Source organism: Rhinoderma darwinii, chromosome 7 (assembly GCF_050947455.1).
Source record: "Rhinoderma darwinii isolate aRhiDar2 chromosome 7, aRhiDar2.hap1, whole genome shotgun sequence".
Classification (NCBI taxonomy): domain Eukaryota; kingdom Metazoa; phylum Chordata; class Amphibia; order Anura; family Rhinodermatidae; genus Rhinoderma; species Rhinoderma darwinii.
The window spans coordinates 50,303,098-50,330,584 of record NC_134693.1 but is presented as its reverse complement, the minus strand read 5'-3'; the positions used below and the strand labels follow the sequence as shown (position 1 = coordinate 50,330,584).

The 27,487-nt window shown below is 40.5% G+C and overlaps 1 protein-coding gene across 6 annotated transcripts in view; it reads left to right on the top strand.

Moving 5' to 3' along the window:
* Nucleotides 1-27,487, top strand: part of NTNG1 (netrin G1) — a 253,959-nt gene that overhangs the window by 4,781 nt on the left and 221,691 nt on the right. For all 6 annotated transcript variants that reach the window (XM_075833361.1, XM_075833363.1, XM_075833362.1 and 3 more), the window contains exon 2: nucleotides 20,217-20,954. In XM_075833361.1, the coding sequence (XP_075689476.1) occupies nucleotides 20,724-20,954 (231 nt within the window). In that variant the 5' untranslated portion in view covers nucleotides 20,217-20,723. The remainder of the gene's footprint in view (nucleotides 1-20,216; nucleotides 20,955-27,487) is intronic.

Sequence of the window (27,487 nt, the reverse complement as noted above, 5' to 3'; positions counted from 1 at the left end):
GATAACGCAATAGGCATATTTGCAGTCCTGTGCAAAACCACGGATATCACAATGAAGTGTGGCAAATTGTATGCCTCTCCGTGTTGTTCTAACAATGACTTGTGCTCATGATCAGGCCACAGGACACCCAAGACTGTATACCTAGTTTGCTACGGTAAAGCTTATGTGGAAACAAGACTGCATGTACCTTATGAATGGTATTGAAAGACATATTCAAATAATTTGTAAAGAATAAAAATTCCCGCCATTGTTTAACAGATGGAAGATGCACGAAATCTATGTAGGCTGTAGTAGTAGTAGAGGCATTCATGCCTAAATTGGCCTTAAAGGGGGTTTCCATTATCATCATTTATCACCTATCCACAGTGAACCTGACAACTTGCTTACCTGATCAATTTGGTTCCAGTATAATTCAACCTCGGAGAAATTGGCTTAAGCGTTTACGTGTATGTAAACTGATTCCAGTCCAACTAAAACCTTAGACTATATATATATATATATATATATATATATATATATATATATATATATATGTATATATATGTATATATATGTATGTATGTATATATATGTATGTATGTATATATATATATGTATATATATATATATATATATATATATATATATATATATATTCTATACTTTCCATTGTCCAAGTAAGACATCTTTGTAAGGATTGACATTATAAAGCTGAATAACTGATAAGCCATATCCCCGTATGTTCCCGTACACTGTGTTGCATTTTCATTGCTCTTTCATTGTTTGGATGATGAGATATGAGACATTTCGTAAGTAATAGCACGTTGATTTCTTCTAGGGTAGGTAGAGGGAGCCCCTAGTGTAGAATGATAGGATTGTTCTTTAGACTGTGTTCATACCTTGACTTACAGGCCTTGTACCTGTGTGATAGTCATTGATCATATCATTTCTGAGTGCTATAAATAGCATAAGTGAGTGTAGATGTAGCAGAGCTGAATTGGTCAGCTTTGTTCGTGAATGATAACAACAGTGTGAAGATAATGCAGTAGGTTTACCACAAATGTGAAGTCACAGTGAGTTGCGCCTTAGGTCTGTATATCAATGTAGTAGAAGAAATTCCATCATAAGATCCAGAATTTATTTCTTTTGTTTTGTTATTTCTGCTATAGGATCAGGGGCAGACACAGACAGTAGAGGACACCCGTATAGGCTGTGTATAGGCCCCTTGGTCTCCGGCAGCTCATCATGGACATCTTTTATGTCCCTATTTCAATCAACCATTAATTGTTAGTCATGAAAATCATTAGCTCAGTCCCTTACAGACAATAGTAGACAGTAGTAAGCTGTTTTTAAGGTAACAGAGGGCCCCCCACCTACCTGGCCCCACAGGTTGCACATATGGTATATCTGTCCCTGTTGAGGACATTTGTTAAACAGCCGGTCACTTAAATTAGACCTGACGTGATACCAAACAGTAACATTGACACTGAAGGACCCTAAGAAAATGCTATACAAGAAGCTTTGTGTAGCTCTTTATGCTCATATTAACCTTGAAGTTGACATAAATGAATCAATCTTTAAGAACTAGCATTGAATAAATTTTTACACCATTTAGAACATGTGCAATTCTGAATTTTTGACGCGTTTCGCTGCATTCTTTATGCGTTTTACGTGCAGAAAAACGCGTAAAAAATGCATGATTTAAGCTTAACATTGACATTGTTAGTGCATACGACGCATTTTTTAAAACGCGTTGTGTAAAATAAGAAGTGTCACGTCAATTCTTTGGCAGAAAATGTGCTTAATTGCCAGAGACAATGGGAGTCCGAAATCCGCGCAAAAAAAAAAAACCAGCACGCTGAAAACGCGCACAAAACACATAAAAAACGAATGTATTTAAAAGTGCTTTAGAGAAACACTAGCAATTTTTACGCGTTTACACGTCGTTTTTTTTAGTGCCATTTGAACAAGGCCTAAGAATACAAGACGCAAGGGAATTACACCTAAAACTCCTAAAAAGCTGAATGATTGAGTAGAGATGTAGCAGAGTTGAGTTTGTTACCTGGTGTATCTCATTGTGATATCACAATGTGTAATCTAGGGTTTACATATGGCAGGACCACAGGTAAACCTACTAAACTATCACAATGTAGTGTACAGAGTTAAAGGACAAATTCAGCTCTGCTAAATCTACATCCTACATGGGTACCAGTGAAATAGTAGAGTTTAGTTTTGCTTTGTGCTTGTAGGCGAAAACAGTTCCAGAATTTCAGACGTTTTTACAAGTGCACGCGTTTTTCGTGGCGTCCATTACGGACGGAATTGGAGCGGTTTTTCAATGGAGTCTTTGAAAAACGGCTCCAATTACGTCCCAAGAAGTGTCCTGCACTTCTTTGAAGTGGGCGTAATTTTACGCGCCGTCTTTTGACAGCGACGCGTAAAATGACATCTCGTCTGCACAGATCATCGTAAAACCCATTGCAAGCAATGGGCAGATGTTTGCCGACGTATTAGAGCCGTATTTTCAGGCGGAATTCGAGGCGTAAAACGCCTCCATTACGCCTGAAAAGAGGTCGTGTGCACATACCCTTAAAGGAGCAGGCTTTACCATAGATTATAGAGGTGCAGCATCCCTGGCTGCCTATATAATACCACCGCTGTCTTTGCCCTCGTACTCTATGCTCTAGTTATCACTTCATAAAGACATCCAAAATGTACGTAGAACCTATTATGTTTCTCTATATATAGGTAAGAAATGTACATGCGGATAAGGCCAGCTCCTCTATGGCCTCTATTTGCACAGTATCATTGAAGATAATCATGGCTGGTACTTTTCCACCTAGTTATTATTTCCAAGTGTGTAATAAATCGGGGTCAGACCAGTTTCTAAAATAAAACAAATTCTATATAATTTCTTCTAATGCACCGTATTATACTCTGATTGCTCTTCCTCGCAAATATCAGTAAGGTTTCCCAATAAATGTGTATAGGATAATAGCCGCTATGTATGTATACATTTCATGCACTTGTTATTATTTTTAACTCTTTAGGGTTTAGATCATTCTTTCAGTCATAAATCTGTCATTTAAGTGTTTCCATGCTGATAGTGCTGCATGAAGCCCTCCCGTTAATATACTTCTAGCTTTCCACTTACATGTCTGACATTATTACAGATAATGGATTCTGGTGCTCTATGACTTTCATTGCAATGCCTGTCTAGCACCCATTGTCATAGACCACAGGACAAGGCATTACACATGTGCATTGTACCAGTCGTAGAGTCAGAATCCATTATCATTAATAATGCCAGGCAGTCTCCTCATCCACATTATTTACAGCACAAAAGATCAAGACATATACTCCGAACTCTTTAACTAGAACACGACATTCTATGCTATTTTGCATGGCACCATTTCAGCACCATTTAGACATCACAATTCATCATTACATAAAAGATAAATTCCACAAGTCCTAAATGTATTGAATATGTAGATTCAGTATAGATTGCTGATAATAATCATGTATTATTTTATTTATATATATATATATATATATATATATATATATATACATACATACTGTATGTCACAACTGCGGGGACTGTGGACCCACTAGACCACTTCCGTCGTAACGGAGTAGCAGCTGATCAAACAAGATGTCAATGACAGTCACTAGGGCGAGAGTACCTCGATAGCTGGCTTGTGCTGGATAATTAGAAGCTGGCTTATGCCGGACTATCGGAAGTTGGCTTGTACCGGATAATCGGAAGCTTGCCTGTGCTGGATCATTGGACTTGTTTCGGATACAGGACATAGGAACTGTAGACTTCACGGACACAGAACTTGGCACTTACACCGTACAAGTACACGGAACTCGTCAAGGATACTGGACTTGGCACGGACACTGGACAAAGACACAGAAGTAGTCTCGGACACTGGACTTGGCACGGATACGGATACTGAAGTCATCACGGACACTGGACATGACAAGGACACCGGACATGGATACTGAAGTTGCCATGGACACTAAACTTGACAAGGACACCGGACACGGATACTAAAGTCATCACGGACACTGGACTTCACATGGACACTGGACACGGACACTGAAGTCGTTATGGACACTAGACTTGACAAGGACACTGGACATGGATACTAAAGTCGTCACGGACACTGGGCATGGCATGGACACCGGACACGGATACGGAAGTTGTCACAGACACTGGACCTGACACCGGACATGGATACTGAAGTTGCCACGGACACTGGACTTGACACGGATTCAGGATAACGCAAGGGAACCTTTGCAGACCAACACAGGGTTAGACATATTATTGCTCAGGCATTGAGGAAATGGGCAGAGTTCTCTTTAAAGTCCAGGGTGTGCTGGGATTGGTTAGGGGTGATGTTCCTGGTGCGCGCGCTGGCCCTTTAAGACCAGGGACACGTGTGCGAACCCTAGAGGAATCAGCCAGAGTAGAGCGCAGTGTCCACCGGCATCTCTGGGGAAGAAGACGCTGGCAAGGCTTTAGAGTCCTGCAGTTGGGCTGCTGGTAAGTGGGGAATGCTGGCGGTCAGCGACCACGGGCATTACACTGTAGTTAGTATATATCCAGTTACTTTTATCTTAAATAGTCACTAACTTTTCAACACATTTTTAAATAGTTCAAGCGAATATAAGAAACTTTGTATTATATCTTATTAGAGAAAAATACATATTTTTACACTTATCAGGCTCCGCCCATCCCTCCTAACTGTCCACTTACTCTGAATTTACTGCTAAATCTGTCTCTTCAATACAAGACAGACTATCAGCTCACTGAAGGATCAGATTATAGCTGCCCATAGTAGTCTATGGAGTAGGGAGGGGGAGGAGGGAGCAGGAGCAGAGTGAGAGAGTGAGAGAGGCAGAGAGACACTGACGCTGCTGCAGCTCATATTGAGTGTTATATCTCACCACATTTCTGGATTCACAGCTACACTGCCCATTACTGCTGTATGATGTCCTCCATGATTGTTCTGCTTCTACATTTGTGATGCATGGAGGTAGGAGAGCAGGATGTTCTCTTCCCTATGTGTGCAATGTATGGCAGACATGATAGCAGTTAGGCTCCACCCACTAGCTCAGAGAAAACTAAGATTAGAAATAATGCCTGTAGAGGGGAAAACTGCAAAAAAATTAAAATGCATAGATACAAGTAAGTTAATGTCCAGAAATAGTGTTATTCCTCATGTACACACATATGACAGTTTATTCTGAATAGTCATTTGAAAGGTTAGGTATGCTTTAAGGAGAAACCCCAGTTTCCCCTTAATATTTCTGTCAACGACAGTTACATATTGATATGTCATCCCAGTGTTTTTTCTTACCTGGTTCTATATCAGGAAATCTCTGCTTTCATTGCTTAGTGCGTTGTGAATGATTGAGAGGCTACAGTAGGACTCAATACATAGGGATAGACCGGAAGGCAGTACTATCTGTGCCTACATCTGTTGTAAAGAAAAATTATGTACTGTATTGCTATCAGTAAGAAGCTGACAACCATGTTACACTGACACCTAAGCTCAGAGATTGTGGTGACCTTGATGTCACATGATTGTTGGGCTACAGCCATTGTAAGTGTATATTCCTAAAGACATAAAGTTACAAAACATGCAACATCATTCAGCAACTTGTAGAAGTGGTGGAGTATAATACAGACAAAATCTGTTCCTCAGACTGTTTCTATAAAATCAAATTCTTATTTCTTAGTGCAAGTACTAGTATATGCCATCACCATGATATATGCTGTGTCCATTGTGATATATATTAGCTTCAAATTTTCAAATAGGCTGTCCATGTTGAGCAATTTCCTTTTGTTAGAATAGTACCTCCATATAAGCTGATGACAGGGTTTCTGGCTGCTAAGACCCTAAGTGATCAGCTGTAAACTGTGAGTGAGCCTGACATCAAGTGTTATATATCCCTGCAGCACCCCCGCAGACAGGAGCATAGCTAAAGGAGCATGGGCCCTGGTGCAAGAATGCTGCTTGGGCCCTCCTACCTCTCCCCAACACCACCAGAACCCTGCACGCGCCTCTGCCCAGACGCCTTGCTCAACAGCCCCATGAATGCCCCCACAGTATAATGCACCCATAGCTCCCCCACACAGTATAACGCTCCCCGTAGCTGCCCCCTATAGTATTATGTCCCCCATAGCTGCCCCCACACAGTATAATGCCCCTCATAGCTGCCCCCACACAGTATAATGCCCCCATAACTGCCCTCCCCACATTATAATGCCTCCATAGCTGCCCCCACAGTATAATACCACGCCTAGCTTCCCTATACAGTATAATGCCCCCCATAGAGTATAATGCCCCCACACAGTATAATGCTCCCACGTAGTATAATGCCCCGCATACTGTATAATGCTCCTATAGCTGCCACCATATCAGCCCCTCTCCCATACCAAGTATAATGCCCCATATGTGCCTAATAGAAAAATAATAAAATAATAAATATTACATTAATTACTTATACCTATTCCTGTTCTCACAATGAGTAGAGATCCTTCTCCTCCTTTGGCCTATGCTATGAGTGACTCAGCGCAGACAGGCGCGATGACGTCACTACATCGCGCCTGTCTGCGCCAAGCCACTCATGGCTCACGGCACAGTGAATGCTGGAGCAAGGAGCCGCCAGCTCCTTGCTCCAGCATTGACTTCAACTGTATCTGCATCCTGAGGACACAGATACAGTTGGAACCGGGTCCAATGCGGTCAGCGCTGTGTGGAAACGGGGGCCCTGTTGGCTCCCCAGGCTTAGATGCCTGGTCGCAACTACGACCGTTGCAACCCCTATAGCTACACCACTGACCAGGAGAAACGAAGCCTTACACAGTCCTCTTTTTAATTAATGGGTTATTTGAGTAATGTATGGACCTGTCAGTCCTCCAGAGCGCAAGATACTCTTTGTAGCCAGTTCCTGCTCATGTTAATAGATGAGGATCCTGAATGGCAGTAGGGTTTTTGAAATCTGGCAACTAATCTAGCCTGATAATAACAATGTACAAGAATTAAATGTGTTATCCTGTCAGATGCTCTTGGCTTTAGTGCGAGAAACTAAGTGAGACCAAGTGACTGTCGGGATCATAAGGGACACTGCGTTTGGAAGAGCACTGCACCCCATCGTTTTAGTGATCAGAGGTGGTCCCAGCAGTTGTACCTCCATCAATCATACTCCTATAGCATAACCTATTGATAGAAAAATAAATCTAAGTGGTGGGGAAACCCATTTATTTTTGGAATGCAACATTTTATTTTTCAGTGTTCCTGTTATTATTTCTAATTATTACTATAAATACTTTAATGAAGGTCACAGGCTCATCTCCTGTGTGTTTCCTAATGATTCTAATAATTTTACTACTAATATCAGTAACTTGCAGTATGTGGGCATGGTGGAGTGTTGACACTGACTCTGACAGCTCCAGATATAACAGATTGATGTACTTTGCTTGTAAAATGACTAAAAACAGTTATTCTGAGCAAATTTTCTAGTAATTTTGCAAGGGACAATCAGTGCAAATTGCCAATTTCCTTTGGACCGACGCCTGATTGAATTAATTTCTCCGTCTCGCAGAAAATGAGCCTTTTAGCTAATTTAAGTTTCATTATTCTGCACGGAGAATCTGTTTAGGCTCTGAAGTGGGTGCTGTGAATGAGACCAATTTTCTTTTATTAATTGCAAGGCGTCTCAGATCTAATTTAGCATTTAATCGTTTTCACTACACATCTTGAACGACTCACAATGGTGGCCATTAATGATGACACATAAAGACTTTACATTACGTGTTTCCCCAGTAAGTAGGAATTTCGGCTTTAAATATGTGAGAACACCTTCAATCTCCTCGAAAATAAACGGCGCTGTATGGGGTGACTAGATGTCAACTATCATTCTTTCTTTGGTCCTGCTATATCCTTATTTTGCTCTTTCAATTTCATACATTTAGGGCATGACCACACGTGGCGGATTTCCTCCGCAACTGTCCGCATCAATGCCGCACAGAATCTGCGTTGCAGATTCTGCTGCGGATCTGCACAAAATGTGCAGAAAATTGATGCGGACTAGCTGCTGCGGACTGCGGGAAAAGTGCTTCCCTTCTCCCTATCAGTGCAGGATAGAGAGAAGGGACAGCACTTTCCCTAGTGAAAGTAAACGAATTTCATACTTACCGGCCGTTGTCTTGGTGACGCGTCCCTCTTTCGGCATCTAGCCCGACCTCCCTGGATGACGCGCCAGTCCATGTGACCGCTGCAGCCTGTGCTTGGCCTGTGATTGGCTGCAGCCGTCACTTAGACTGAAACGTCATCCTGGGAGGCCGGACTGGAGACAGAAGCAGGGAGTTCTCGGTAAGTATGAACTTATATTTTTTTACAGGTTGCTGTATATTGGGATCGGTAGTCACTGTCCCGGGTGCAGAAACAGTTACTGCCGATCGCTTAACTCTTTCAGCACCCTGGACAGTGACTATTTACAGACGTCTCCTAGCAACGCTCCCGTCATTACGGGAGCCCCATTGACTTCCTCAGTCTGGCTGTAGACCTAGAAATACATAGGTCCAGCCAGAATGAAGAAATGTCAAGTTAAAAAAGCAAGACGCATCCGCAGCACACATAACATGTGCATGACAGCTGCGGACTTCATTGCGGAAATTAGAATCTCCATTGAAGTCAATGGAGAAATTCCGCCATGAGTCCGCCACTGCTCCGCAACAGACAGAGCATGCTGCGGACACCAAATTCCGCTCCGCAGCCTATGCTCCGCAGCGGAATTTTACGCATCGTCTAAACGAACACTGCTAAATTAAAGTGGAAGTCAATGGAGAAACGGCTCCGCTGCGGATTAACGCTGCGGAGTGTCCGCAGCGGAATTTAAGTGAAATTCCGCCACGTGTGAACCCAGCCTAACTGATTACTGCTTCAATTAAAAAAATTGTTTTAACTGTTTTTAACTGACAAAACCTTAATGTCTAAGTGAAGTTGTGCGTTAAGCTTTTTCCAAGTTGTTTAACTCCTTAATGACACAGGCAATTTTCGCTTTTTTATTTAAGTTTTTGCCCCACTGCCTTCCAAAAGCCATAACTTTTAAAAAAAAATCGTCGACATAGTAGTATAAGAGCTTCTTTTTTTGCGGGACAAGATGTCGTTTTTTATGGCACCATTTATTGTACCATATAATGTATTGGGAAACTAAAAAACAAATATTTGTGGGGTGAAATGGGCTAAAAAATGATTGTGCCAAAGTTTTTGGGGTTTCATCGTGCAGTAAAAAACAACACGTTCACTTTATTCTACGGGTTGATACAATTATGGTGATATCAAAGTTATATATTTTTTTTATGTTTTACCCCTTTTTTAAAGAAAAGACTATTTGTTAAAAAAAATAGTTTTGTGTAGCCAGAATGATGTGTAGTTTTATTGCTACATGTGACTTTTGGATTACTTTTCATTCCATTTTTTGGGGCTAAGGTGACTTGCAATTTGGGCGTTTTTTGTTTTTTTTTACAGTGTTTACCGTACGGGTAACCTTCATTCAATTTTGCTGAAGCATGATAGTGACACCTTAAAGAGGCTCTGTCACCAGATTTTGCAACCCCTATCTGCTATTGCAGCAGATAGGCGCTGCAATGTAGATTACAGTAACGTTTTTATTTTTAAAAAATGAGCATTTTTGGCCACGTTATGACCATTTTTGTAGTTATGCAAATGAGGCTTGCAAAAGTCCAAGTGGGTGTGTTTAAAAGTAAAAGTCCAAGTGGGCGTGTATTATGTGCGTACATCGGGGCGTTTTTAATACTTTTACTAGCTGGGCGTTCTGATGAGAAGTATCATCCACTTCTCTTCAGAACGCCCAGCTTCTGCCAGATCACGCTGTGACGTCACTCACAGGTCCTGCATCGTGTCAGACGAGCGAGGACACATCGGCACCAGAGGCTTCAGTTGATTCTGCAGCAGCATCAGCGTTAGCAGGTAAGTCGATGTAGCTACTTACCTGCAAACGCTGATGCTGCTGCAGAATCATCTGTAGCCTCTGGTGCCGATGTGTCCTCGCTCGTCTGACACGATGCAGGACCTGTGAGTGACGTCACAGATCTGCACTGCCAGAAGCTGGGCGTTCTGAAGAGAAGTGGATGATACTTCTCATCAGAACGCCCAGCTAGTAAAAGTAGTAAACACGCCCCGATGTACGCACATAATACACGCCCACTTGGACTTTTACTTTTAAACACACCCACTTGGACTTTTGCAAGCCTCATTTGCATAACTACAAAAATGGTCATAACTTGGCCAAAAATGCTCGTTTTTAAAAAATAAAAACGTTACTGTAATCTACATTGCAGCGCCTATCTGCTGCAATAGCAGATAGGGGTTGCAAAATCTAGTGACAGAGCCTCTTTAACTCCCTTAAAGACTAAGACTATTGTTATGGGTAAAGTGGGGTGATCACAGCATTATTTATATAACCTCTTATCCTGACTAGGGTAGATCTAAACTCCTTCTCTTTATTGCCCCGTAATGCCACCCTGCCAAGCAGGCTGCATTTACATCCGCGGGAAGGTTATATCCATTTTAGGACAAGAACTGAACACTACACCACGGAGGAGAGTGTGTACTCCCCTACACCACTCTCCGACCACCCCTTCCCAAAACAACTAGGGCCTTCTCTACGCCTTCCTGTAAACCCAAAAGAAAAATATCAGTGTCTATGTTATTCATGTTAACGCCATCAGATAACAGTAAATATGCATTGTCGCCCACCAACATAGCATGAACATGCCATGACAACCTCATGTTCAAGAGTCATCTAGCGCACTCAATATAGGCCAGGTTGCATGCTTCTCTTTATACAGGTCTCGGTACCACTTCGAACCATACCAAAACCATCTGAATAAAGAAATCCACAAAACAACGCAAATCAGACTTTATCAAGGCAATAAACTCTTCAATCTTCACTCGGCACAAGTCATTGCCGCCAACGTGGACCACTATAGTAATAGGTCTCTGAACTAAATTACTAATATACTCTACCTCTGGCAAAATATAAACTCATCTAATCTCACAAACTCCTTTCCAATGCACTTTGTCCAATGAAAAACCTATTTAAAGTACTCCCGGGCATAGAGTTGCTCGCAGTTGATGGGAAAATTTAAACCTACAGTCAGGCCAAACTTGAAAAACGATGAATAAGGAAGGAGAGGAGGGGGATTTAAAGAACAACAAAATCAAGTCTCACGTAAAAGCGATTACAATTTGACCTCCATCTCCCCAGATGCATTATATCCCCTGCACCTATACCCAGTGAATCTACCTCCATCACCACTCTGATACAAAAAGAATGTGTACTAAATTATTTTGCGTCATGTTTGAGAATCCGCAAGCAAAATTTGAAAACTGGCTCAAATTGATAATGTGTCAATAGCGTTCCACGAGCATATACTAAGAAGGAAAGGAACAAGGCCCTCACTACTACATATGCGCACGAGACCCAAACCGGACAAACCACCTAAGACTGACATCGTGAGCCACTTCCCTTTCCCAGCTGATCGGTTTTACACTTACAAGTAAACACCTTAAAACATCCATCCCAACAATCAAATTGTTGGCCCGCAAATCCCCTGACCGTCGCCCAATGGCTGGAACAAATTCTCAACAATGCAAAAAATATTTCAGTGTAATTTCTAAATGCCCCTTTTCAGTATCTAGAAATGTTCTGCCTGCAACAGATAGCCACTCAGACCATGACCTATTATGGCTGCGCCATGTGGAAGAGGAAACGAACTCCCGCACCAGATTCAAGCGTTCTCGACCAGGGTTCGCAAATAGCCCAGGTTTACTCTCCTGAGGAGGGACTTCTTCAGACAGGACAGTGAATCAACCACCATGTTCTCATGGGCAGATGTTTGTCTTGAAACCGTATATTATACTTCAAACACCACAGCCCCAAATGGCGATGCAGATGAAATGAAGCAAGAAAAGGGAGTCACTCTGAGGATAAACTATTAAAGAGGTTGTCCAGTCCCTAAAAATTTACTTCCAGGACCTCCCGCTGATCAGCTGTTTCGAAGGGGAAACAGCGCTCGTACGAGCGCTGCTTCCCCTTAATTTCTACTTGAATCGACACACGTGTAGCAGCGATTCACAGGTATTGCAGCCTTCTTCTCCCATTCACTTCAATGGGAGAAGAAGACTGCAATACCTGTGAATCGCCGCTACATCCGTGTCGACGATTCACAGTAAGCAAGTAGAAATGAAGGGGAAGCAGCGCTCGTACAAGCTCTGCACCCCCTTCAAAACATCTGATCCCGTGAGTTGGACCCGGACCCATTAGCTATTGTTGGCCTATCCTAAGGATAGGTCATCAATTTTTAGGGACTGGACAACCCCTCTAACTACTTAAACTACAGATATGTTATCAGTCCAGGAACATAAACATTTGTTTGACACTTTCTGACCCCACAACCCCACTGCCAGTACAATACCTGCCAATTACATGGCCCATGTTCACTGCATCAGGAATTACCAAGTATAGCTCCAAAACCGCCTGCAGCATTCGTATACAAATGCTAATAAGTGCTGGAGATCTCATCCTGCCATACAGTCCTATCATTAAAAACATGCAAAAAAACTTTGCCTTGCAAGAAGATCTTTATTCATGGGCCTAGTTATCCTAATAAAATGCTCAGGTCATTGCACTCCTTTAGTCGCTAAAGTCTAGAAAAAACGCTGCCCATGGGAATCACCTTGCCAGGAAAAACAAAAAGTCTCAACAAAGATTGCATGGGCAAAAGTGTCACCTTCTTAACAACCACAAATTGATCAGTGAAACTAACTAGCATAGTCAACATGTCTGCCGGTAGCAAAAAAACAAAGCAACGGTATTTAGCTCAATACCTACAATACCATACATTTTCTCAGAAACGGGAGCTCCAACTTATATTAAACATATGTAACAAATAAAAGCACACAGACAAAACTTTTGGACTAACAAATAAAAAAATTGTCCAAATCATGTCAAACGGAAGGAATCCCAGTTACATAGCAGTCTATCTAATTTAGACAACAGCTAAACACCTCAAAATAACTGCAAAAAAATCGAACATTTCATCGGCAGACACATGTCCTCAAAATATTGTCCTTCCCAACAACAATTAAGAGATAAAAACAGATGGGATGAAATGGCAGCAAACATAAGGCTGAATCAATATCTGACTTTTCCAAAAAATACCCCGTTTTCTGTAGTCCTAACTAACTGCAAAGCAGCGTCAAATGACGTGTAGGACACCCCTGCATCCTCCTTCTAAATTCCATCATTAACTGAATGCCCACAAGGGAAGAACAGATAATGAATCGTCCAAAACTTCTCGTCCAGAAATGTATGACTTTGTATTATTGTATGGCTAACATAATACGCCAATCCCATGGAAATCACATGCAACAAGCTAACCACTATGACATATTATAGTACATGTAGATGTAGTTTGATTTTTTTTTAACATTATACATAGATGATTGGTACTACATAAACATTTCTCCCTGCAGATCACTTCTCTCAGGTGCTCTTCCCCCTGTGCCAACCTTTTGAGAGCAGCTGCTGATTGGTCGCTTATACGTCACTACAATATAAGAAGAACATCAGTGAGGAAACATGCTAGGTGGCACAGTATTAGAGGCATCTGTGGCTGACATGGTGGGGGCACTGTGGTTGGTATTGTATGGGACGTTTATAGCTGGAAGTGTATTAGGGGCATTTTGGCATAATTTTTTACCCTGACTGCCACTTTTTGTGGTTACTGGCTTACTCTCTAGAGACACTGGTCCTGTATGACTGACAATGGGACCAGCACGGTATGGGGATATGTCTAGGTGGCACTGTTTGGTAGCACTGGCTGACACTGTTTTGGGAACATTTATGGCTGGTACTGCTGGAGGTATTTAAGGCTACGGTGGAGCACTGAAACGACTGGAGTATTGGAGTGGAGTACTTTTATGTGGAGCACTGAAACGACAGTATTTGGGAGCCCTGGGGTTGAATCTGTTTGAAAGGCACTATGGCAGTCACTTTTATGGGTCACACTGTTTTACAAACACCTTAGCTGCTGTAGACCTCATATTATAGAGGAACTGGGGTTTATATTATTTAGTCAATGACTGATATTAGGTTGTTGCTTCATTTTGTCTGTGAGATGTTACAGCAGCTAAAGTGTGTATTATGAGAAATAATACCCCTCAAACTCATACACACACTGTAAATTGTTGAGAATATTAAAATTCACCTTAGATTTCAAAATATTTTATAAATTACATAAGAAATACATTATCTCATATATTTCTCTGTAAGAATATAAGAGATTGAATATAACATACAATGGGGAATTGAAGAATGTCCATGCAGCAATAATAAACAAGGTTATTATTAACCATGTAAATTTGATACCGTTATAGTTAAATAATAAACTGAAGAAGACAGATATTAATATGTTCTAGATAATTGACATCCGGTAATCTGCCAGGAGCCTAAAAAAGTTTCTGGTCCCAAGTGTCTTAGACCTCATCCACATGACCGTAGCTGTGTGCACGGTCCGTGATTACGGTACGGATGGGCCACGAACCATCATCCACGGGCCGTGCACACTCAAGATGTGCATTGACTTCAATGAGCCCGGACCACAACTGCGGTCCGTCTAATGACATGTACTATTTTTTTTGCGGTCCAGGCTCTGGGCAATGCACAGATTGCATTGGCCGATAGGGTAGCATTTCTTCTATACTATCCGCAATTGCAGATAGTATGCGGCAGAAAATGCATGGTCGTGTGCATGAGGCCTTACCTGTAATTAACTCCTGGTCAACACTAACCTGTGTCAGCAACACATCATTAACCAATGGTCATATTCACACCGCTCTGACTGTCTGACATTTCTAAAATGTTAAAGAAACACTCCAGTGAATTTTTTTTTTTATCATGGTTCCTGTTTGGAAAGTACACTCGGTAAAAGGTAGGGCAGGTAATCCTTTTACGGCCCAATTTGTTGCCTAACTATCTACTCCAATCCAGGCCGCCGTTATGTCATGTGACTGCACTGTGACTGCCTTATTCCTACAGCATCTGCTGTGTGAACCGGAAGTCACATTCACTATGCATTCCTATGACACTCACATTGAGCATCTTATAGGAATGCTTTATGAAAGTGACTTCCGGTCCATAAAGCAGACACTGTAGAAATCGGGCAGTCACGTGACATAACGGTGGCTGGTATCAGAGGAAAAAGTTTGGGAAGAAAGCAGCCGGTAAGAGGAGTATCTGCCCCTACCTCTTACCGGGTGTACTTTCCAAACATGAGCCACGATAAAAATATTCCCTGGAGCGCTGCTTTAATGGTATCTGTTGGAAGCTAAAGGCAGATATTAAGCATGTATGGATTTGTTGTGAGACATTAGATCCCGTCAGTTCAGTCCCTGTCGTCAAGGGTCTTCCTGTGATGTAGATGTTTTTTATGTTGTTTTTTCATTTGGGCAGATGCCAGGGCCCCAATGGTGTTTGCTCACTAGATGTCTAAACCAAGAAGAACTGACATAAGAAAGCTTTGAAGAACTTTTGAAAAGCAGACTTTCATGTCTGGTCAGATTATTTTTCTTAATTAAGTAAAAAAATGACTGTCAGCTTTGTATCCTAATATATTATTGAGTAGCCTCAGGCTACATTGTTTAGAGGATACACTGGAGGAGGCTATCTAAAGTTGTAAACAACAATTTCAAAAAGCAGATTTACAAATCTAAGTCCTAACCCCTTAATGACCAGCCCAGAAAAGGCCTTAATGACCAGCTTATTTTTTTTATTTTTGGCTATCAGTCTTTCAGTAGCCATAACTTTTTATTTTTTCATTGATTTGGCTATATGAAGCCTTGTTTTATGCGGAAGAAATTCTATTTTCTTGCGCGGTTTTGTGGTATATTTATTTGGGGATACATTTGGGGTCTTTTATTCGCATTTTTTTGCGTATTGTTTATACCTTTTTTCGTTTTTAAGTAATAAATGGGCACAACAATATATTTTATACTAAATAATGATTTTTTTTTATAGACATTTCTATATTATTTTATTTGTTCCATTTTTTTTAATCTCATGAAGGGATAACATTTTAGTAACTTTACTTTATATTTATAATGTATTAGTATACTCCTGTGTGCTAGTACATTATACTATGTCACTATGACACAGTCTGCTGTTAGGTCAACACAAAGTTTAACTCTAGTCTCCGATTGTTTCACCCCGTTTCCGTTGACGCGATTGAAGAGGGAAGTCCCCTTTGATCATGCCACAATCACGGACCGCAGCGATCAAGGGGTTAAACAGCTGGGGTCAGATTTGCCTCCAATTCAACTTCTTAGAGAATGAGCGCTCACCGGAGCGCTCATAAGGCTTTTCTACAGCAACATAAAAAGAAAATAAGAAAAAAAATGAGGATAACGAAATCTCACTAATACAGATAAAACAAGTCCTTAAATCATACTTCAGAGTGATGTACAGCAATCACAGTGTAAAAAAGGGAAGTTCATCCTAGCACAGATAGCATTACAGTGCATGTAGGACAGGCAAAGAGCAGTACAGTTCATGTAGCACAAGTAGAGAGCAGTACAGTACATGTAGTACAGGTAGAGAGCAGTACTGTGCATATAGCACAGGCAAAGAGCAGTTCAGTCCATGTAGTACAAGTAGAGAGCAGCACATTACATGTAGTACAGGTAGAGAGCAGTTCAGTACATGTAGTACAGGTATAGAGCAGTACAGTACATGTAGTACAAGTAGAGAGCAGTGCAGTACATGTAGTACAGGTGGAGAGCAGTACAGTACATATAGTACAGGTAGAGAGCAGTACAGTACATGTAGTACAGGTAGAGAGCAGTACAGTACATGTAGCACAGGCAAAGAGCAGTAAGTTCATGTAGTACAGTTAGAGAGCAGTACAATACATATAGTACAGATGGAAAGCAATACAGTGCATGTAGTACATGTAGTACGAGTAGAGAGCAGTACAGTACATGTAGCACAAGTAGAGAGCAGTACAGTACTTGTAGTACAGGTAGATAGCAGCACAGTACATGTAGTACAGGTAGAGAGCAGTACAGTAAATGTAGCACAGGTAGATAGCAGCACAGTACATGTAGTACAGGTAGATAGCAGCACGGTACATGTAGTACAGGTAGAGAGCAGTACAGTACATTTAGTACAGGTGGAAAGTAATACAGTACATGTAGTACAAGTAGAGAGCAGTACACTACATGTAGTACAGGTAGATAGCAGCACAGTACATGTAGTACAAGTAGAGAGCATCACAGTACATGTAATAAAGGTAGAGAGCAGGACAGTACATGTAGTACAGGTAGAGAGCAGTACAGTACATGTAGTACAGGTAGAGAGTAGAACAGTACATGTAGTACAGTTAGAGAGCAGTACAGTACATGTAGTACAAGTAGAGAGCAGTACAGCCCATATAGCACAGGTAGAGAACGGTACATTACATGTAGTACAGGTAGAGAGCGGTACATTACATGTAGTACAAGTAGAGAGCCGTACAGCCCATGTAGCACAGGTAGAGAGCGGTACATTACATGCAGCTCAGGTAAAAAGCATGATATTATATGTATTTCTGTACTGTACCTCAGAGAGGAGCTATTATTCTGCCATTTGCCTCTAATTGCCCCCAATGTGATGTAATGATTTACTGGTGTTTTACCAATGATGGTCCCAGGCTGATTGGCTGGATCCTCCAGCCAATCAGATGCATCGTAGAACAGGGCTATCTGCAGCATTGTAAGCTGAATGTGGTTTCAGGATGCAATGGCCAAGGAACGGTCATTGTACAGTGAGTTGAAAATAAGCATTTTATTATAAGGGATCACTGTATTTTAGGCTATGTTCAAACTCGGCAAAAACGGCCCGAGAACGCCTCCCATTGATTTAAAAAAGAAGCGACATGCCCTATCTTCGGTCGCTTCCGCCTCTGACCTCCCATTGACTTCAATGGGAGGCAGGAGAAAGGGTATTTCTTGCTGTTTTATGCCCGCGGCGCTCAATGGCCGCGGGCGAAAAACGGCGCGATAATCGCCGCGAAAATCGGCGTGCAGGGAGAGGAATATCTGCCTCAAAGTTCCAAACGGAATTTTGAGGCAGATATTCCTCCCCCAAAATACTCTGTGTGAACATAGCCTTAAGGCTTCCTCACCTTTTGTGAGATTTCATGTGTCTTAGTTTAGTGGATTTCCTTGAGCCTTTTTATACTCTCACATTAACTTGATTTCTTTCACATCTACTCAAATAGTTTGTGATTTGTAAATTATTTAGTAAATGTCTTAGCTGCCGTCTTCATGATGCACCTATCAATATCTTGTACTGCATTTAGATAAACTGTAACACATAGTTAATTCACATTTATATTAACTGCTTTTATTCAACAGAAATAAACTTCACACATTACACCCATTCAACACATGTCATCAAAACTGTTTTATGAACTGATTATAATGTGCCGACTTCTGCCTGCAATAACTCATTATTCTAAATGACTTTACCCTGGAAACATAAGTAACAACATGGGCATGGATTTCAGTGAGTCTGTGATCAGCCTTAGCTATTAGGAGTCTTTCAAAAAAGTACAGTGTATATTTTTGTAGCCATGTTTCCCATTTTTGTGTATGGTTCTAAAAACAGTAAAGTTCTAAATCATAGACCAATATCCAGAACTCAGTATCTAAAATTACAGTGGAATCATTCATTCTCATTTTAAGTGTGCAGACCCTGTCTTAAATTCCTAGAACATTTCAGTTTCAAGTCCAAAATACTAACTTGACTGTGCTCCTGAGTGTGCAGTAACTTTGCTGTCTTCCTTTCGCAAGCTTAAATGTTAATGCTGCAAACTTTCTCTGTCTGCAGTTTCTAAGTAGCTGACAGCTAAGATTTTCAGCTGTACCAGCTCTCATTAGGTTACTTTTTTGTCACCGGTCACCCACATATCCTGTCATTCCCTCTCTCAGGTCTCCTTGACGGTGTCATTAGAGTTGGGCTTTTCCCAGATGCATAACTGGAAGCTACTGGGCCCCAGTGCCAAATCTGTAACAGGGCTACCAATCAATGTTTAATTTATAGTAATGGTCTCTGCAACCCCCTATAGTTACACCCCTTCCCCCTCCCATTTCCTGCGCTAACCAAAGGCACGTTGATTGAACCTACGCCCGTATAGTGTAAAACTTGACCTGGTACAAGTATCAACTGTTTGTTTTTCCATCATGGATGTATCATACAGACCAGAGACCAAGCTTTCATTTATAGTTTATAAGTTTACAAGCTTGTGTTGCTTTGTTGTATATATTTTTTTAATTTTGTTTTATTTGAGGGCTATAAGAAAAAAAAATCAATCAATATGAACAAATATAATAATTTTACAACCTGAGATAAATATTCTGAAATGTTTTTATACATTTTTGGAAATATACCTTATTATTGACTAAGAATATATATCATACTCTATATTTTTTGTATGCGAGCGGAACTAGTCATTTTCCGGTAGAAATCTATAATAACCTGTAGTCACATTTTACAGGGTCCTTTTGTACTTTTTCTTAATTCATGTTTGATCCTGAAAACTCCTCTTATAAAAATACATTTTAAATTGATCCTTCCTTCATTTCGACAAGACGTAAGATCTCAGGAGGGAAAGAAAGTAAAGAGTCAACGGCATTAGTTTAAGATGTGTATCGGGAAAACAAGTGAACTCTCCACAAAACTAAACAGTGCATACATTTTTGTGGTACTCTTGTGCATAGGCACTTAGTAAAAACCAAAGTACCATTTCTTGGTTATGCGAATTGTCAAAAGTTTCTTCAGTATTTGGATTGTTTTGTTATTGGCCTATGAATTATAATTTATATTTGCCTATAATTTATATTACTGATGTAAGTGTAAGAATGGGGCTAAGAATTTAGAACGGGGCTATGAATTTCAGTTTATGGTATACATACTTTTTAATCCATGGCTCTTTTCATAAACATAGTAAAAGCCGCAAGAGTCTCTCATTGAATGATTATCTGTTGCCCTGATTGATAAGATCCATCAAATGTCAAGATGTTTGCTTTCACAAAAAAGCATTGATTTTTCAAACATAAAACTTAAACCTGACATTTGTGTTTCCCTTTTTCTAGGGTGGAAAAGCCAAAAGGTAGATGAAGATTGATTCATATCAAGCACTAAAATAATCTCATCTCAACACAGTCCTAACCTCAGAACAAAGGATGCACTTTGGTTCATCTTATCTGCAATATAAAACTTCCCTTTTTTTGTCAATTTCATTTTTTTGAGAACTGATTTTTGGACATTAAAATCTAGTAAGACGTTTGTCATGAAAAATATACCAGAAGAACCTACAATTATTCTCCATAATCATTAACCTAAAAATTGTATTCCACGAATGTTTAGTCTCCACCAACCACGGTGAAGACATTTGAAGCATCTTCCATTTATATACACTGTTCCGCCAAAATAAGGCCAATGAGATATCATCAATAATAATTGCTTGGTGGGCAAAGGATGTTGGATTTTTATCCATATACTGAACTTATTTGCAGACATATATTCATCTGCTGTGAACTGTAATAGCTAAATATCTTGGAGTTACAACAATTGTCAAGTGTGGACAAAACTTTTCCGGTATGTACCTGTTCCTGGTGCTCAATCTCAACACCCTGTGGGTGGCAGTCTCCATAGCAATGCAGCATGGACACTATGATATGTGCAAGACTCAGGCAAAGTCTGATGAAGGCATAGTGTGGGAATATATGGCTTGTCAACCAGAATCTAAGGACATGACACAATATCTGAAGGTTAGGCTTGAACCTCCAAACAGTACCTGTGGAGATCCTCCAGAGCCCTTCTGTGCAATGGTAAGAAGCATAAACCTTTAAAATAAATTAATTTGCCAAATGATTCATCTTTTAAGTGGTCTCGAGGGCCATTACAGGTTATATATGTATATAAGTGGTTACATAGACAACAGAAGTTTTATTATCGCATTTGATAAACGAGGATAATGGTGGTATCATTATAGAAATTGTACAGGATTAGAAAACATGGCTGCTTTCTTTTAAAAACAGTTCCACATCTTTCCACAGGTTGTGTGTAGTATTGCAGCTCAGCCCCATTCAAGGGGTTTTCCCGTCTTGGACATTTATGGCATATCCACAGGATATGCCATAAAAGTCTGATAGATGCAAGTCCCACCTCTGGGACCAGCACCTATCCCTAGAACAGGGCCCCTTAAAACGAAGGCTAGCTTACTTGGCTTACGCTGTCTCCCGGCCACATCCTATTTAGGTGGTCGGGAGTCACGGAAACAGTCGAGCTCACTGAGCTACGCTGTTTCCGTAACTCCCATATAAGTGAATTGGAGCTGCAGAAACAGCGTAGCCCGTTGTGCTACACTGTTTTCGTAGCTACTGAGTTCCAGAAACAGCGTAGCTTGTCGTGCTACGCTGTTTCCGTAGCTCCCGTTCACTTTCATGGGAGTTACGGAAACAGCGTAGCTCAGCGTGCACTCGGCTGTTTCCGTAACTTCCGACCACCTAACCAGGAAGTGGCCGGGAGGCAGCGGAGCCCATTAAGCTAGAACATGGTTTAGGGGGCCCGGATTTAGAGATAGGTGCGTGTCCCAGAGGTGGGACCCGCATCTATCAGACTTTTATGGCATATCCTGAGGATATGCCATGGATGTCCAAGATGGGAAAAACCCTCTAACTTCAATCATATGAGACACAACCCATTGACAGGTGCAGTGCTGTTTCTGGAAGAAAGTGGCCATATATTTCAAATTATGTACAACCCCTTTAAGGAAGTTTAAAGGAAAAACTGTATTCAATTGCTGAGGAAAAATTTGTCCTTGGAATTTCTAACAAGCAACATTTATAATATGTACCAATGGATTAGGAAGGTATTATATCTAGAAACTGATACATTAGGCTATGAATAAATTATAGAGAGAGTTGACTTTATATGGGTTAATCATCATGGACAGCAGTCAGAGAAACCATTATATAAGCAAAATCCAAAGCTGTAGGAGATACTGTGTCTTTATGAAGAAACATACATTTTTAATTAAGTGGATAGTTATAGGGAAGTGAACTAAATATTATACAACTATCCAGTCCTGTACTAAGTAGGGCTGTATATTCTGTACATAATGTCGGCTCTAACTTCTAACCTATTTTTCTTCTATAGAAAGCTATATTGTTATTATAGATGGATAACAAAATGGTACAGATGATATAGGTATAGGGGTTTTCCCATCATAGTAAGTGGGCTATTGCTACTGATCGTGGGGGGGGGGATCTTCCTGCCTGGACCAATGCTGACCTTAGGGGTGTGGGTCCGGTACAGTTGCATAAGGAAAATGATTTGTCACTTCTGAAGGGGCGACACTAGACCCTCATGGCCTGGGCACCTGGAACTTGCAACTCCAATCTCACAATTGATGCCCAAACTCATGAAATCCAGCTACTTTTCATGGTTTATTGATTGGACAGTGATATTTTGGCAACTCTCTGGTTGCATTATTTTCGCACCTTATGGCAATGTTATTTGGGGACTGTATTGCATAATTATTTGTACACAGTTTTGTATAGTTTGGACGCTATATGGTTCTCTAAAATGGGCGTGTTAATAGAGGGTACTGAAAACGACCGCATAGCGCCAATCACTTGAATAGGGCTGTGCTGCAATCCCTGCATAGCTGGTGGTCGGAGGTGCCACTTTACTAGAGAAAACACAAACAGACCTAATTCTCCTGCCAGTGATCACAGATCACAGTGATATGCCATAATATTCAATGATGGGAATACCCCTTTAATGTCTTACATTTTATAATTTCCTTACTAGAACTGTACTTCTACATATGTACCACAGGCGTTAGAAAGGTATTATATAATAAAATCTAAAGTATTCTATGATGGAGTTAATATCTTCCTCTTGATAGCTATTATGTATGGTATATAGAACATCTGCATAAATTATCAACATTTTCAATGTTTCCCTAATTATAAATATATATCTCCAGCTGATATTTATCACTCGTCATGTAATGATTCTTAGGGCCCTTTTACACTGGCCATTTATCGGGCAAACGAGCATTCATATAACGCTCGTTCCTGATAATTGCCCTGTGTAAACAGGGCAGGGATCAGCAGATGAACGAGCAAACGCTTGATCATCAGCTGATTGTATCGTTTTAAATGCCGAAAACATTATCGTTGTCAGTAAAACATCTCCCTGTGTAAACATGCCGGCATGATAGAAATGTTTAGGGATGAGCGATCGGAGTAACGAGCGCTCGTCCCCATGCATAGCTCCTTGTGAAAGAAGAAAACGAGCGCTGATCAACAAGCTGTCTCATTGATCGGCACTCGTTGAACCGGCCAAAATGGGCCGGTGTAAAAGGACCTTTAGTCAGATTGGGACAATGTAGACACAGTGGGCGCTTTATCAGTCAATCAGTTTCCTGACATCATCATCAGGATCCTGTGTCTCCAGGCCCGATTTTTCTGAAGGGCTTCACATTGTTCTTTGCTAATCCATATTGAGTACCAGATGGAGGACAGTGCTGATGTGCAATATAATTGGCTTCAGAGCAACCTGATGTATGCTGGAGGCACCACATGGAACCCCCCACTTTGTACAAAGGGTCTTATAATTCTTGTGTTTAACCACAGTATTTGAATAGTAATTAATTTACTTAAAAACCAATACTATATCAAAGCAAAAAGCAAATATACTTAAAAAAGCGTGTACATTTAGATGCTGAAAACCTGTCCTGACTTATGGCTGTCATACAGCGGTGTGTTTGTTACTATGTATATATCTAAATAATTATCTGTAAACTGAACACAACAGCAGCACACACCTCTCTCTCCTGTCCAGGCTAATAGCTCTTACCTACACTGATATATTGTAACAAACTGTCAGCTGAATAACATGACTGAATCAGGATGGGCTTTTTTTTAGCCTCTGAGAATAAACAATAAAGTTTCCATTCACTTATTGCAATCATAGAAAATGGTGAAGTATATAAGAAAGTTTCATAGACTTTCATTATACCATGATTGCTTTTGAACAAGTGTTAAATCATTAACCCCTTCCTGACATTTGATAAAACTGAGCCCGCTCAATACTTAGCTTGTGTCGTCTGTATGTTACAGCTGACACTTCAATATAATGGCTGGGATTGGAGATAACTCAGATCCCAAACATTTAACCACTTAAATGCCATGGTCAATAGCAACCTCAACATCTAAGGTGCTAGAAAGAAGGGGTGGCCCCTTCCGTCACCCCCTCGCCCATCTTCCGTAGAAGTCCCAACTATTCTAAAATAACCCTATTTATCAAGTAGGGTAAAATAAAAGAGAGCTGCTGGTTTTTTTGCTCACCTTAGCTCCCCAAAAAGTTGAAATGGTATCGTATCAGAGATGGGTAACGCAGAGAAAAAAAATTCTAACTATCCATCATGTACATAACAAGGGTTGGTTGCATAAATTTTGCCCTGTACTTTGCCACTAAGTTGTGTCACCATTAACAAAGAGTTAACCAAGTCTACATTCATTTTCACATCCATGCGGCTGTACAGCTAAGATGCAGGTGGCAATTTTCTCTCCTGACATAGTGTGGATACGCTTGGTTAGCGAGCACTCCTGTATTACAGCTGCTAACGCTGCACTATTCGTCACTCGAACATCTGTACATTGTGTGCAGAGAAGTAACGAGGCGTCCACACTGAGATAACTGGAAGCTAAAGTGCCACTTTCCGGGTGCTTTGTCTTGTGTTCAGTAGCTGTTATTACTTAGGTGCCTGCAAGCATCCATTACATATGTTTATGTGGATTCTAGAAAGCTGGAGATCTTCTGCGCAGGATTTTTTGTTATTGCCAGTCTGTGCCACATAACACGTTGCCTTTGAGATTCCGTTTTCTCACATAGCTGACGTTTTAAGAGCAGGTGTGAGTTTAATTAAGAATGAGAAGAATAATAGCGGCTCCATAGGAATATTGCATATAGCAATCTCTTTATATTCCAGCACAGAATAGCTCAGTGCGTTATATCAATTATATTTCGCTGTCACTAAAAAACAGACGTAAGTCAACCAATTTAATGATTTTAAAATATTCAAGGCTTTCAGCATAGTAGTTGTTATAAGAATCTTCTTTTTTAACACTTGCTCCTCTCAACAATTTTAGGTTCACCTTTGTTGAATGCCTTTACTGAAGTTATTCTGATAAGAATATATTGAGGAATTGCTATTTATCTAGTTCCTAAATATATTAATGTATATTCACCACTTACACTTCCTTCTTAACAAAGGGCAATTTTTTTTATCAATGAATTAGCACCTTTTTTTTATTGCTCTTTACTCTAAAATAGTTTAATCTGCTGTGTGATAAATGTATTAACCATTTTTGCCACAATATAGAGCCATTTGCACCATGCACAATTATAAGATGCAACTTTTTCTTTTAGCAAAAAGCCGCAAATGGAAAGAAAATTGCTTCTCTACGCCACACAGACCCTGGCATAGAAAAAGTGGAGTAATGTCAGCCAGAGTAAGGGCATGTTCAGACGTGGCAGAGTTTTTCCGCTGCAAATGTTGGTGCAGATTTGGGGCAATTACGCAACGAATCTGCACCAACATTTGCATATTTGACAGGTAATTCAGACGTTGCGTATATCACAGCGGACTTGCCACAGATTTCAGTTTTTGCATTGCAGAGGCTGAAATCCGCAGTGAAATTCCGCTTCTTCTCCGTAACAGACAGTGCATGCAGCGGAGGGAAAATTCCGCACCGCAGCCTATGGTACGCAGCAGAGTTTTCCACAACATCTGAACTAACTTGCGTAAAAATGTATAGAAATAAATGTAACAAACGGTCGCTTGAGAATTCCACTGCAATTCCGCCATGTCTGAACCTGCCCTAAAAGTTAATGGCAGTGATGTATGATGTGACTGATTTATCAAAATGTGGGTATGTGTGTATAAACAGCAAATTAGCCGAGGATTGTGGAATCAAGTACAGTACAATGCTTCCGAAAATAATCTTTGATGCATTGGGGGCATCCTGCACATTTTTTAAAAAATTCCATAGGTACTCTGTGCGCTACCATATGGTATCTCACCGTATTCTTCACTAGAAGCATTTGCTCTAGAGAATACCTGTGTGATACAAAATCCAACACAACATGCCACAATATGGGCCCATAGCAGTCCTCATAAGCCTGAATACAGATCCATAAAATGGCTATGTTCTTGGTCCCTAACTGCCTGCTCCTCTGCTCTTGTTTTTCTTTGTGGTTTTCCACTTTGGGTCTCTTGAACACAGCTGTAATATTGATCCCTGTCGTACAGATCAATTATATGTCACTCACAGAAATGTTTAGGTATATACTGTATCTCCTCAGAATCCATGAATAAAAATATGACTTGTTCCATTCAATACTATATATTTCATATTAGCATTGGGAGAATACAGTGCCATACATAGACACCCAACGTCATGGACATTTTGCTTATTTACAATAATTTCTACCCATCTCCGTTGTGTCATATATTCTTACTAGTAAAACGTACCACATTTATTATGTAGATATACTGTCCCGCACATCAGTTTATAAATGTGTGAATAGTTTGTTGATTGTATAAGCAAATAGCAAGGGATTTGCAACCTGTAGATTTCTTGAAAACATTGTAATATTTTAGCAGAGATGCCGTGTTGTTTGTTTAGTATTTTTCCAAACTGAAAGGCCCCTAATGCGTTTGTCCGACCCCTGGAGAATGGTCGTAATGTAACTAATCTGCAATGTATCTCTCTCAGATATAAACTAATCTGAGCCTGACAGCCGAGACAGCTGGATATTCAATTACCAGTAATGACACTGTTCGGTGAGAGCAGGAGATACATTCTCTCCCTGCTCTGACACATTGTCATGTTGCATTATATTAGCAGGCCTGATATTGGTTAAAAAATAAAATCCTACTGCATTATATATGAATTATATATATTATATATATTCTGGAAGCTGATTTCCATAAAAGCTTTTCCTAATCATTAGAACAAGTGATTGCTGTAAATATTTTTCGATATTTAAATGAACTAAATCTATGTTCACATCCGGGTAGGAATTCCATTTTTCTGTTCTATCATAAGAGCAGAAATATGGAATTCAATACTGTGATGGATCCATCACATGATGGACATTAACGGCGCTTGATGGACACCGTTCACTTTAATGAGGTCCGTCAGATTTCCATAATGGTGTCCGTCATTTTGCTGGAAAAAATAGCGCTGCATGCTGTGCTATTTTTTCAGGAATAAAGCCTCCTAGGCACATGTGAACACATCAGTATTTGGAAGCCAAAACTAGAAGAGGAGCCTACATAGAA